The 14,156-nt window shown below is 40.6% G+C and overlaps 1 protein-coding gene across 3 annotated transcripts in view; it reads left to right on the top strand.

The window, feature by feature from the left end:
- LOC126428138 (uncharacterized) overlaps positions 1-14,156 on the top strand; it is a 125,372-nt gene that overhangs the window by 36,199 nt on the left and 75,017 nt on the right. For 2 of the 3 annotated variants that reach the window (XM_050090041.1, XM_050090040.1), the window contains exons 4-5: positions 1,419-1,544; positions 10,487-10,716. In XM_050090041.1, the coding sequence (XP_049945998.1) occupies positions 1,419-1,544; positions 10,487-10,716 (356 nt within the window). Of the gene's footprint in view, positions 1-1,418; positions 1,545-3,783; positions 3,838-10,486; positions 10,717-14,156 lie in introns of all 3 variants that reach the window. The other variant, XM_050090039.1, reaches the window with a different exon arrangement.

Raw genomic sequence — 14,156 nt, 5'->3', positions numbered from 1 at the left:
TGTAAATTTGACAGCAAATTATGTGAAATAAAATGATCAATTTTCCTTACATGCACTGCCGTTTTGATAACTTTAGGAAAAACTGATGGCATAGAAACAGGTGTAAAACTGTCTGCATTATTCTTTTCTTCCTTTTTATAAAGTGATTTTACTACTGAGTACTTTAATCATTCAGGAAACTGACCATTCTCCAAGGAAAAATTACAAATATGGCTAAGCACAGGGCTAACAATTGCAACACAATATTTTAATATTGTGCTAGGTACTCCATCATATCCATGAGAGTTCTTAGTCTTCAGTGACTTAATTATTGACTCAATCGTCGCCTTGTCAGTATCGCAGAGAAGTATTTCAGACATCAGTCTCGGAAAGCCATTTTCGAATAGAGTTATATGATTCACTGTAGAAACTAAGTTTTTATTTAATTCACAAGCAATGCTCAGAAAGTGGTTGTTAAATACAGTATATATAGCTGACTTATCAGTAACAGAAATATTTTTACTACGAACTGACATTATATCGTCAATCTTGTGCTGCTGACCAGACGCTTCCTTCACGACTGACCACACAATTCTAATTTTGTCCTGTGAATTAGCTATTCTGTTTGGGTACCACACTGAGTATCCCTTTCTTTATAGTAGCCGTGAAGAGTGCAGAGATGCAGTGTCGCCAGGCTGTGCTTCGGGGTGGGGGCAAAGAGAAGGAAGAGAAAAGACTTTAGTAGTAGGTAGGCATGTTTACCAGCACAGCACAGACACTGGATCTGCACCTAGCAGCCCTATACTGTCCCCACCGCATCCCTGTATATTCCCACATGCAGCATATCGACTTCCCCTACCCATGCTGTCCTGTTGCTCCCCCTACCCCTCCCCCTCTCCCTCCCTTCACAATGTCTCCTCCTTACCCCATCACCCATCTCAGCAGATTGCTGCTCGTGTTAGATGCTGTTAGTCAGGCCTCGGCTCTCTGAGACAGTGGCTCTCTCTCTCTCTCTCTCTCTCTCTCTCTCTCTCTCTCTCTCTCTCTCTCTCTCTGTGTGTGTGTGTGTGTGTGTGTGTGTGTGTGTGTGTGTGTGAGAGAGAGAGAGAGAGAGAGAGAGAGAGAGAGAGAGAGAGAGAGAGAGAGAGACTTGGGAAGTAGTACTTTGTCCAGAAGCTTAAATATTTATACAGTCTTTTCTATTGTGCCTGTCTGCAACTTGATGCCACTTCTGTGTGGTGATTAGCAATCTATCCTTCCCGTATTGCTATTATTCCATCTAGGAATTACCATTGTTTTGAGTTCTATTATAAGACATTCTGTTTCTATTGTAATGAATGGGAAAAATAATAGTGGAAGGGTTATTAAAAATAAATGCTTCTTTTTGAGATTCCATTTTGTGTGATGAAAGTACTACAGGTGTTTTAATTTCATTTCAGATTATGTTGGTTTCATCAAGAAAGTTATGAAACTGCTGCAGCATGGATTTACTGGTATCCGCAAAGTGGAAGTCACTCTAAAGCAGCTTGGTACATCTGACCAACCTCCGCCTTCAGCTAGACCCTGTGAGTTTCTGAATTTTTTAGTCTGTTACTGAGAGATTCTATGTAACAGTTATCTGACAAAATATAGGTTATTTCACTATAATTGGAAAGTGGGTTAGCACTGCCAATATGAATTGATGCAAAAAATGTAGGATAGTTCTCCCTCTGCCCCCCCCCCCCCCTCTAATCTGCTAAACACCTTCTTCTTTTATCCTTATTCGTCATTATATTCATAAGTTAGTCCAAAGGGCTTTTCATAGAAAACCTTACTTTGTGAAAGGCAACTTTGTACTGATATGAAGATTTGCCCCAAAATAATATACCACAGTGAATAGAAATATGGAAAATTTCTTGTTTTGATTATGTATATCATAATATTCATATCTAGCAGCAAAGGCCTTTCATAAGGTTCTTTTTAATTTTTTTATAAGGGGCGTTCAAAAACAAACGAGCCAGAGGCATAATTACAGAAACCAGTACCTGTATGTTAGAAGTATTGACCCTGGCTGTTTAGGCACTTTTCCCACTGTGACACAAAGCGGTGAATGGCTCATAAAATTCCTGGGGCTGTCATGTTAACCAGTTCAGCACGTACAGCTGGACATCATCATCAGAGGTGAATCGTTTGCCCCTCAGGGCCTTTTTAAGGGCGACAAAAAATTGTATAATCACAGGGGGATAGGTCCGGACTGTATGGAGGGTGGCAGAGGGCCTTCCATTTGAATTTCTGCAGGAGTGCCGCAACTATGTTGGCCATATGAGGCTTTGCATTGTCGTGGAGCAGAATGACCCCACGGGTGAGATTTCCTGGTTGTTTTGATTTGATCATTTGGTGAGTTTGCAAGTAATGCTGGACATTCACTGTTGTCCCATGCTGCAGGAAATGAATCAGAGGTGGGCCATTTTTGGTCCCCTTAAAAAGGCTCTGAGGGGCAAACGATTCACCTTGGGCGATGACAGCTGTATGTGTGGAACTGGTTAACATCACAGCCCCAGGAATTTTATGAGACAGCCATTCACTGCCTTGTGTCACAGTGGGACAAGTGCCTCACCAGTCAGGGTCAATACTTCAAACATACAGGTACTGGTTTCTGTAATTATGCCTCTGGCTCGTTTCTTTTTGAATAGCCCTAATTTTTGAAATTATTTACAGTTCTTGCCAGCTGTATGTAAGTTTACATTGTTAATACAGTACATGAAGTAGTATCTTGTCGGCTTCAGTGGATAAGTTCAGGGGAAGTATTGTGGTATGTGTAACATTAGATAGTGGTTCTATCACATTCCCGGTACATCATGCAGTTGTTTTCCGACATCCGAAATTGAAATTGTGATTTGCTGCTTCATGCTGAAACAGTAATGAAATTTTTTTAACTGTTTGTGGAAATTCGGGGTTTGTCATTGTGATTGTAAATACTTGAGATTAATTTTGGGATTCTGTAAGGGAAGAAAATACATAAAATTACAAGTGATCCTTCCTGACCTTGAAATCTTGTAGGATCCTGTATCATATGTAAGTTGTATGGATTGCAGTGAAGAGGAACTTACTTGACTCCAGGATACCACTGTCAACATATGAATGTGTTTTTTCTCCCCTGTTGCTTCTATCATGGTAGTGGAAATACTCCTAAGGCTGTAATTTCAAGGTATCAGGTACAAGATATAGGAACTGAAAGATTAGACGAGACTCATTTCTTCAAATTAGTCTAATGGTGCTATACCAGACTAGGTCAGCAGTGAAGACTCTAGTATCATATTTTAGAGGAGAAATGTTCAAATTCCATGGTGTGCTAGCATACATGCTGGAAAACTAATAAAATCTTTCTTCTGAAATGTACCGTAGATTTTTGCATCACACATCAATCAGCTGAGGTGAGTAGTTGTGTAGCATCACATTCCTGCATTTTATAACCTTAAGTATACAAGCTAAGCAATAATATTCAAAGCATTATCACTGCTTATTAGTCTTTTTTTACATGTTCAACATTACCGACATGATGCAGATTATCTAATTGTATTGTCATTGAAAGACAAGATAAAGTTGTTCTTAAAGTGTAAGAAATTTTATTTGTCTGTATGTGGACTCTGCACTTCCTACTAGAGATTTTGAATTTCACTTATGACAGGTAAAAGGAAAAAAGAAAAAATGTTTTGTTGGGAAGAGCGTACTTGTGCAGGTAGTGATTTTTGCCACGAGTCAGTTGGCCGTGGTTATTGTTTTGCCAGTGCTACTGACCACGTGGTTTTGCTGCTATGCTTTCAGCTCAAGACGGGGTGTTGGTCATCTCCCTAGGACCGGCTACACGCCCTGTGCCAGGTTTGAACTGGTTCAGCAGTAGCTTCAGGACTGATTCTAACTATTTAAACAGTGTGAGGGGCTTGCCATAACTGTGTTGTGAATGCATGTGAAAAACATGACCTCCATCTTCCCTCTAAGTACTGGGCACTCTTGAGTATTTGTATGTCTCTGACACTTGGTTCATGATGTAATTTTCTTGCTTAAGTGGAATTTAAGGGAATTAAAGATCACATTACAATTGGATTTGCTTATGGCATTCAAACATGATCTTGGTGGAAGGATCAACAACTGTAATTGTCATCATTGTTTTTATTTTCTGTCGCACTTGAATTTACATTCAAATTTTCTGGTTTCTAGTTTGACTCAAGTTCATTTTCAAACCATTACTTGAAATGAAGGTGTACTTCATTCAGGTAAAAATATGAAATAAAAATTCAAGAAAGATACGCTAATGAAGCTTTTAAAATGGTTTTGTTGTGTATTTTCACTCTAATGACATAGCTCTCAGCTGTAGTTAATGGTCTGAAAATGAATATTGTGTGTGGAACTCACCAATAAATTTGAGTGTGATCACAGCTAAGGTGAAAATGGTGGTTTTCATAGTTTCCATAAGTACACAAACATCCATTTAAGTGATAATTCCATTCTGTTATGCTCTTCCCTTATTTTTATTTTGGGGGAAAGAAAAATACTAATTAAAAGTGAGATTAGAGTCCTGATGTAGAGGTGTGTGCTTTTTCGGGGGGGGGGGGGGGGGGGGGGTGTATTAGAGTAGGATAATCTTTCATGCAAGTACATAATTTCAGGGATGAAACAATGAAACAAGAACAATGTTAGCTCCGGGAATGAGGGGTTCGACCTGTACTTGGGAGAAGTTATGCTACAGATAAATGTTGGAAGACTTTTTTTCTGTATGGCAAGTCCCTGTAGTATTTCTAAAATACTGACTTCAGCAGCTAGATATTCACATTGCTACAAAACACTCAATAACATAGTCTGTGGCATGCTAGTTTGCCTCATTTATTGTCTACTTTCATAGAAGTAAACAGAGAATCTGTGCTTGGATAAAGAGAGACATAAATTACTACATCTGTAAATAGTATTAATATTAAACTCTTCCACATAGAATTTCAGTATTCACTACAGAATTTATAACAGATAACTAGCAAACCCTTCTTGTCAGTTCTTCACAACAATAAGTCGGATAGTACAGTGACAACTAAAAGGGCATTCCATGGCAGCTATAGTGGGAGGTTCTTCATGGCAAAACTAAGGTGGTGAAATAAATGGAAAACTTATAATAAAAACCTATCTGCTGGAAATGTACACTGGCATAGTGAAAATGCTGTTGAAAAGACTATAGTTGAATCTTAATATTCCACTAAATGGTTATCTTGGTCTCGGAAAACAGTTTCATAATAGTTTGTTTCAAATCAGTTTAGCTCCAGAGAACTATATTAAATAATTACTGGCATTTAAATCTGAGGCCACCCCATGACTAGTTTCTGTTTCAGTGATTAAAGTTTCAAGTTTTCTTAATGTATGTTAATTAGGTGAAGGGTATATCAATTTTTTTTGTAACTTATTTGACATAAAAATAATAAACTCGAGTCAGTTTATTATTAATATTATTAAATGCCTTAACCCATTATAGTAAAAGATATTTTTTTTAGTTTCTGGAATCTGCAGACAGAATTGAAAATATTGATACTAAAAAATTTACTAAGAAATTTTTTGTGTAATCACCATGCAGGAAAACTTGAAAGAAAATGGTAGAAGATGGGAAAACACCTCCAGAAAATTAACCCAATAAGAAGTATTAAAATCACAAAGGAAAAGCCCTCTGGCAATTCTAGGGAAGGATGAGGGTCCCAGTAGGTGATTTATTGCTCAATATGTGGAGTGGAGGAGAACTTACTTTTCACACACGTCAAGAAAATCGAAAATAAGATTAGAAAAATAGAGGATATCTGAAGAGACAGGAAAGGGAACTGAGAAATTTACAAATCCTGCTTGAGGACTGTTCCAGAGTCTTACCTGTGAAACTGAAAACTGGAAAGCATGTAACCAAGAGAGAAAATTATTTATAAGTGGAGCAAGCATATCTGGCATTGTTCCTCAGCAAACCTCACAATGTGAAGATTGTCAGCATTGATTGGGTAGCTACAGGTAGAATATTGATGACGTGTTGTTGTTGTGATCTTCAGTCCTGAGACTGGTTTGATGCAGCTCTCCATGCTACTCTATCCTGTGCAAGCTTCATCTCCCAGTACCTTCTGCAGCCTACATCCTTCTGAATCTGCTTAGTGTATTCATCTCTTGATCTCCCTCTACGATTTTTACCCTCCACGCTGCCCTCCAGTACTAAATTGGTGATCCCTTGATGCCTCAGACATGTCCTACCAACCGATCCCTTCTTCTAGTCAAGTTGTGCCACAAATTCCTCTTCTCCCCAGTTCTATTCAATACTTCCTCATTAGTTACGTGAGCTACCCATTTAATCTTCAGCATTCTTTTGTAGTACCACGTTTCGAAAGCTTCTGTTCTCCTCTTGTCTAAACTATTTATCGTCCATGTTTCACATCCGTACATGGCTACACTACATACAAATACTTTCAGAAACGACTTCCTGACACTTAAATCTATACTCGATGTTAACAAATTTCTCTTCTTCAGAAACGCTCTCCTTGCCATTGCCAGTCTACATTTTATATCCTCTCTACTTCGTCCATCATCAGTTATTTTGCTCCCCAAATAGCAAAACTCATTAGCTACTTTAAGTGTCTCATTTCCTAATCTAATTCCCTCAGCATCACCCGACTTAATTAGACTACATTCCATTAACCTCGTTTTGCTTTTGTTGATGTTCATCTTATATCCTCCCTTCAAGACAGCATCCATTCCGTTCAACTGCTCTTCTAAGTCCTTTGCTGTCTGACAGAATTACAATGTCATCGGCGAACCTCAAAGTTTTTATTTCTTCTCCATGGATTTTAATACCTACTCCGAATTTTTCTTTTGTTTCCTTCACTGCTTGCTCAGTATACAGATTGAATAACATTGGGGATAGGCTATAACCCTGTCTCACTCCCTTCCCAACCACTGCTTCCCTTTCATGCCCCTCGCCTCTTAAAACTGCCATTTGCTTTCTGTACAAATTGTAAGTAGCCTTTTGCTCCCTGTATTTTACCCCTGCAACCTTCAGAATTTGAAAGAGTATTCCAGCCAACATTGTCAAAAGCTTCCTCTAAGTCTACAAATGCTACAAACATAGGTTTGCCTTTCCTCAATCTAGCTTCTAAGATAAGTCGTTGGGTCAGTATTGCCTCACGTGTTCCAATATTTCTATGGAATCCAAACTGATCTTCCCTGAGGTCGGCTTCTACCAGTTTTTCCATTCGTGTGTAAAGAATTCGCATTAGTATTTTGCATCCATGACTCATTAAACTGATTGTTCGGTAATTTTCACATCTGTCAGCACCTGCTTTCTTTGGGATTGGAATTATTCTATTCTTCTTGAAGTCTGAGTGTCTTTCACCTGTCTCGTACATATTGCTCACCAGATGGTAGAGTTTTGTCAGGACTGGCTCTCCCAAGGCCGTCAGTAGTTCTAATGGAATGTTGTCTACTCCCAGGGCCTTGTTTCGACTCAGGTCTTTCAGTGCTCTGTCAAACTCTTCATGCAGTATTGTATCTCCCATTTCATCTTCATCTTCATCCTCTTCCATTTCCATTATATTGTCCTCAAGTACATCGCCCTTGTATAGACCTTCTATATACTCCTTCCATTTTTCTGCTTTCCCTTCTTTGCTTAGAACTGGGTTTCCATCTGAGCTCTTGATATTCATACAAGTGGTTCTCTTTTCTCCAAAGGTCTCTTTAATTTTCCTGTATGCAGTATCTACGAGGGCCGTTCAGAAAGTAACCTCCGGTTGATTTAAAAAAATACACCAAGTTAAATAAAAATATTTTAATATATACATCTTACAACTACATCTTTGCACTATTTTTCTACATAGTCTCCATAGCGATTGAGGCACTTATCGTATCTCTTCACAAGCTTTGAAATTCCTTCTGCATAAAAATCACCCGCTTGTGCCTGGAGCCAGCCTGTGACCGTATCTTCGAGCTCTTCGGCGTCATCAAACTGCTGTGACCCGAGCCATTTCTTCAAATGCATGAAGAGGTGATAATCACTTGGCGCCAGGTCTGGGCTGTAAGGTGGATGGTTGATAACGTCCCACTTGAAGGACTCAAGAAGGGCCGTTGTTCTGCAAGCAGAGTGAGGACGGGCGTTATCGTGCAAAAAAATTATACCGGAAGTCAGCATACCACGGCGTTTGTTCTGTATAGCCCGTCGTAACTTTTTTATTGTTTCACAGTACACGTCTTGATTAATGGTCGTACCACGTTCCATGAATTCAACCAACAACACCCCTTTGGCATCCCAAAACACCGTTGCCATCAGTTTTCTGGCAGAAAAATCTTGCGAGGCTTTTCTTGGTTTGGTAGGCGAATTTGAATGTGCCCACATCTTGATTGTTCTTTTGTCTCCGGGTTCACGTACTTAATCCAGGTTTCGTCACCGGTCACGATTCTGTTTGACAATGGTTCTCCTTCGTCCTCATAACGTGACAGAAAGTCTAATGCAGAGGCCATTCTTTGAGTTTTGTGATGGTCGGTAAGAATTTTGGGCACCCGTCGTGCACAGAACTTACAGTAACCCAATCTTGCTGTCACTATCTCGTACAAGAGAGTCTTAGAAATCTGTGGAAAACCAGTAGACAACTCCGACATTGAGAAACGTCGATTTTCACGAACTTTTGCATCAACTGTCTGAACGAGTTCATCAGTCACCAATGATGGTCTACCACTCCTCTCTTCATCATGAACGTTTTCTCGTCCACTTTTAAATAAACGTACCCATTCACGGACAACTCCTTCACTCATAACTCTTGGTCCGTACACGGCACAAAGCTCACGATGAATAGCTGCTGCAGAATATCCTTTGGCTGTAAAAAACCTTATGACAGCACGCACTTCACATTTGGCGGGGTTTTCTATTGCAGCACACATTTCAAACTGCCACAAAAACTAAACTAGCGCAGGTACGACGTTCACTCGACCACAGCTTGATGCCGACTGACCTGTTGAGTGCGTGAACGCACAGATGGCGTCGCTACTCCCCCCACAACCCGCACTGTGACCAATCGGAGGTTACTTTCTGAACCGCCCTCGTATTTTACCCCTACTGAGATAAGCCTCTACATCCTTACATTTGTCCTCTAGCCATCCCTGCTTAGCCATTTTGCACTTCCTTACATGGAAGTGGAAAATGTCTTTAATGTTGACACATCAAACGCATTAGTTGAGAGATAATTGGCAGACCCACATAGGTGTGGTAAAAATTGGTATCTCTGAAGCAGTTGTCTACACCTGTGTGCCTGCCAGAAGGTGCTCAACTCACAAGGAGAGTGAGTGGAAAATTTAGCGTTCTTGCCTCAGTATGAGCCATAATGTCCCTTATTTTGTAATTACTGCCCTTACAGGAGGTAAACATTGAAGAAAGTACAATTATTCTGGTTCTGTTGCAAAGGTTGGTTCTCTAAACTTCCTCAATAGCTTTTTTTTTGTGAAAAGATAAGTCTTCTTCCCTTCTAAGTGCACAGAGCATTTGTTGAATATTGCCGTACCTATAGAACTGGCCAATGATAAATCGAGCAGCTTGCTGCTGAATTGCTTTGATGCCTTTCTTTAAGTTAATGTTATAGAGATCCCAATCATTCAAGCAGTACTCGAGAATGTGTTATTCTCTGAGTATGTCTCTTCTCTTAATCTGTTTTGCCTTGAAAGATTATTACCCAGTTGTGTTGCGCGTCTGTTGGATGGGAATCTTGAAGTGACAGTATGACTTTTGCATACTTATGCTTACTGTATGTCTCCAGTTGGAAAATAAAACATGCTGCTTTAATAAAGGAATGTATCACACTTTTTTAAAATCGTACAACTGTATGTGCCCACTAAGTTATTGAAATAACTGTAATCTTTTACAAACACTGCCAGTGCAGAGATATTTAAATCCTTAACAACACATTTGTTTCTGTTTAAAATCTTGTAGTTCAGGTTTTTGCACCTGGATATATTGTAAAACACGACCTTCGTATGTACTGCAGACTGTAACTTTATAAAGCAGAAGATTTTAAAAAGAAAAAGAAAGATACCTTTTTAAAAAGCCAAAATACTTGTTTTGTGTTGTGTTGAATTAATGCTTTTAGTAAATGATTTTTAAATGTAGCTGAATGACGCTATACTTAACAAGTATCTTGTGTTTCCTTAGATGTAGATTTGTGGTTCCTGTGTTGTGAGATAATGTGTGCTGTTGTTAACTTTTATTACAAATTACACAATTATATCTTTCCAAAAAGGTTTAACAAATACACAATTTAAGTTTTTATTTCACCATTTTGTAAGAATTGTTTTATTTTTTCAATTAATAAGTATTCAGTTTATTGTAGAAAGTTAAACCACAGTGTGGTTGCAAGGAAATCCCCTTTGTGTGTTAATCAGTTTGCTGACAATGATAATTTTTGTCGGAGAAGTTATTTAAGCAAAATTCTGTGTCATCTTATTGGTGCTCTCACAAATCATAGATATTTTCCAACTTTAGTATCCGCAGATGAGAGCACACTGGGTGCCGTCGCTCCGCTCACAGAAGAACGCATCAAAGAACTGCTGGAATCCTCTTTTCCGAACCCGGTGACTGCGGTTGAGCTGGCGCGTTCCAACGGCTGGTCCGAGGAGGAAGTGCAGGCGCAGTTGTCACAGCTGACGGAGAAGGGCATTGCCAAGGCTCTCGAGCACGGTGCATACACACGCGCAGTTGCTACCAAAGTGCAGGTCGGTGTTTGGCGATTGGCAGTTTTGATACTTTGTAAAGGTGTGGTGAGAGGATTCACTTCTTTGGACACTCTCGTTGCACTTACTCTTGTTGGTGTTCATTTTGGTTCTAACACAATAAGTGTAGTTGTTGGTCAGGTAGAATGTTACTTAACCAACACAGTTAGCATGTCTGGGATTAAACAGATCAGTTTTGCTTCCGTAAAGGTTCCTCTTGTGGGGAAAGTGATATTTCATCTCAAGAAGTCAATTCTCATACAACTGAAGAAGAAATATTACTCAGTTAGTGTTTTCTGTCATCTTGTAAAACCATCAGTTTTGTAGATCAGGAAATTTTACTAGGGAAACTTAAATGACATAGTGTTATCTTAATAGAAGGAGGCTGATGGTGAAGTCAACTTATAGTATGATATGATATGAAATGAGTAAGACTAGGCTCTGAATGGGGTTACATTAAATACAGTGTCTCAAAAGTTTTGTTTTTGACCTGCCCTTCTTGTTGCATATAAATGAGTTACACAGGACACTGGAGGTGGATGTTTGCTGATGACACAAATGTATTTATGAATAGCCCAAACACATACAAACCTTTCCTTTTTGTGAGTACGTGCTTTGCTGCCATGGGGCCCCGGCCTTTGCATCACCTTATCCATTTCTGTGCTGCACCCCTATGCTCCTGCTATTCTTTTTCCCCTCCCTTGGAGAACATGTCTGGGATATTTTTGGAAATGTGTTCTGAAGTTTCAGTAGCCTGACATCACAACAGTTCCTCAACTGCCTTCTTCCCCACCCCAACCCCCCACCCCCCCACCCTCCCCTCCCATTGAGGATCATGTTTGTTTCTTTTCATCCCTGTACACTCCTGAAGGTTGGCCCACACATTTGACATGTAACTGGTGACTGGGTAACGTGTAATTCCCAGCCCCGGGTCGTCATACAGAGTTCGCATGTACCACCCGTACAGGCCAGGCTCAGTGAGCGGCGATTATCTGAGCTGTTTCCTTCCCAAATTTGCCAATTGATCCTTCTGCCAGGAGTTCATGAGATGTGACCTGAGGTATGAGCAATTACGTAAGACGAGTGAGCCGCCCCATCTGGGGGGAGGGCCCCCAGTTGGAAAAAGTGTGTCATTGAAGACACTAGCAATCGTGGGGGATTTTCTTGCAATGAGTCAATCACCATCTCAGTCTACATTTACTAAACGTAAACAGAATGAGACTAAAGATTCAAAGAATCTCCCATAAGCATCTTGTTTCCTTGTGGCATCCTGTACTGAAGAAGGTCAGCCGTTAGCTACGAAAGCTGCTGATTGAATTGCAGGTGCTGTGAAACCATGGTCTTGTTTATGGAATGGCACTTTGCTTTTGGAGACTAATTGTGATCCTTAGGCACAACACCTGCTGCTTTGCTCCTCCACAGCTATCATGTTCATGTCAAGGCCCGTCAAATGCTGAATTCTTCATGTGTTGTTATCTACAATAGACTGCTCGATGGTCTGACCGAGGGAGAAATCCAAACTTACCTCTCTGATCAGGACATATTTTCAGTCCATTGGGTAATGAAAAAAGTTGATTTAACCATAAAAAAGTGCCTATATGAATTCTTTTTCCAACATGTGATAGAGTAGTGCTTCCAGCAAAGATCAAAGCAGGCTCTGAAGTCATGTTCCAACCGTAAATTCCAAACCCGATGCATTGCTGTTAGTGTCAACGTTACAACCACACTCGCATGTCCAGCCGAAACACCTCCAAATGTGTTTCTTGTGGTACAGATGCTCACAAGGGCGGTTGCCTGTCTCCTCCTCTGTACACAGACTTCTGACCTCAAATTCAGCACTGCAGTTGTAAAATTGCCAAGTAAGACACTAGCTGTGCAACAAGCCACTAGATCTTCACCTTTGGCAGCAAAATTACCTATGTGTAGCAGGACAAAAGGAATACTCCTGTGAAGACTTGCCATGTGCCAATTGCAAAGGCTGTATGTAATCAAACAAAGGCAAACAGTCATGTCCTCCCCTGACTCGCAGTGTGATACCCTCATCCGGCTGACCTCCATTTCGCTGGTGCGCACTGCCTACTGTTTTTCTGCCCTGGAATTGTTTTTCTGCCCTGGAATCCACAGGCCGACCCATTGAGAATCCAATGGAACAGGATCTTCCAGCCTCTGTGTCCTCTAGCACTGAGCCTTCGAAGACCGGCACTTGGTAGCTGCCGAAGTAACAATCCTTCATTTGTTCCCTACTCCCCTTTCCCCGTTATGACTCTTCTACAGTGGAACATTTGTGGCATTAGATCTTAAAATCACTGTGTCCAATTGTTCTCTGCCTCTAAGAAACAAAATTGTCCTCACGGCCACCTTGACCTCTCGCATTTCCTTCTAGTCGGCTTTGACTCCCCCCCTCCGAGGATGGCATCCCATCTCATCGGGAGTCATACTGCTTATCCTGGGTGACACAGTAAAACCATCTCGCTGAACATACAGCTGCAAGCTGTTGAGGTCCACATTTTCCTTCCTCGCTTCACCTTTTCTCTTTGTACAGTCTACACTTGTCTCTCTCTCTCTCTCTCTCTCTCTCTCTCTCTCTCTCTCTCTCTCTCTCTCTCTTGCTGTCACCAGGGAAGACTTCATCCAGCTTATTGGTCAATTTCCTCACCCCTTTTTGCTTCTCAGTCATTTTAATACACACCATCCCCTTTTGGTCTCTCCCAGAACCTGTCAGGGGGCCAAATTCATATTCTTGAGGAAAAAGAAACTTGTTTCACAAAGCATGTAGCATCCAGCGCATGTTGGTCTATCGATCATTCATATGATTTTGAAACGCATCCCTGCTGGAATTTGAGCAAATTCTAAGTTGATTTTTGAATGCGTGCATGGTGTACGTGATGCCTTTGCCAGTGGAATCCCCGTCGCATCTAGAAATCAACTTTCCTGCAGGCAAAAGGGGACGGAGCTATACGAGCTGAGCGAGATAAAGCCGAACGGGTGACTGCCAATTGCTGTTTATGCGTTTGACTGGGTTTGCGAATGCTCAGCCTAGTTATAATTACTAGCAAAATCCGTAGACTCAGACTATCAGAGTGGAAATAAACGACTAACAGAAATAACAGAAAGAAAGATTACATCTTATCAGTGTACTGGTATCCAAGGAAATGAAATTTTGACATTACATTTTTGGCCAGACCACTACACTGTAAGGGCCAGTTGTTTAGTCCCCAGTTAGGAGCTAAAGCTCTGTGTATAGAGCTTTAGCTAGCAGATGCTAAAGTTCTATTCTGGGAGTAGCGAGGAAAACGTGTTGTACGAACATGTAATAATGCCAAACCGTAGAATAAATGCGGGATAACTAAACCGGTGGTTGCGGCAGGGTTAGTGAAGCTAACCAGAGAGTAAGTGTTGACAGTGGCAGGGATAGTTCCAGAATTAGTGATGACAAGATTGTT

The sequence above is a fragment of the Schistocerca serialis genome, chromosome 12, assembly GCF_023864345.2.
Source record: "Schistocerca serialis cubense isolate TAMUIC-IGC-003099 chromosome 12, iqSchSeri2.2, whole genome shotgun sequence".
NCBI classification, from domain to species: Eukaryota; Metazoa; Arthropoda; class Insecta; order Orthoptera; family Acrididae; genus Schistocerca; species Schistocerca serialis.
This window is presented reverse-complemented; position numbering and strand designations above follow the sequence as displayed.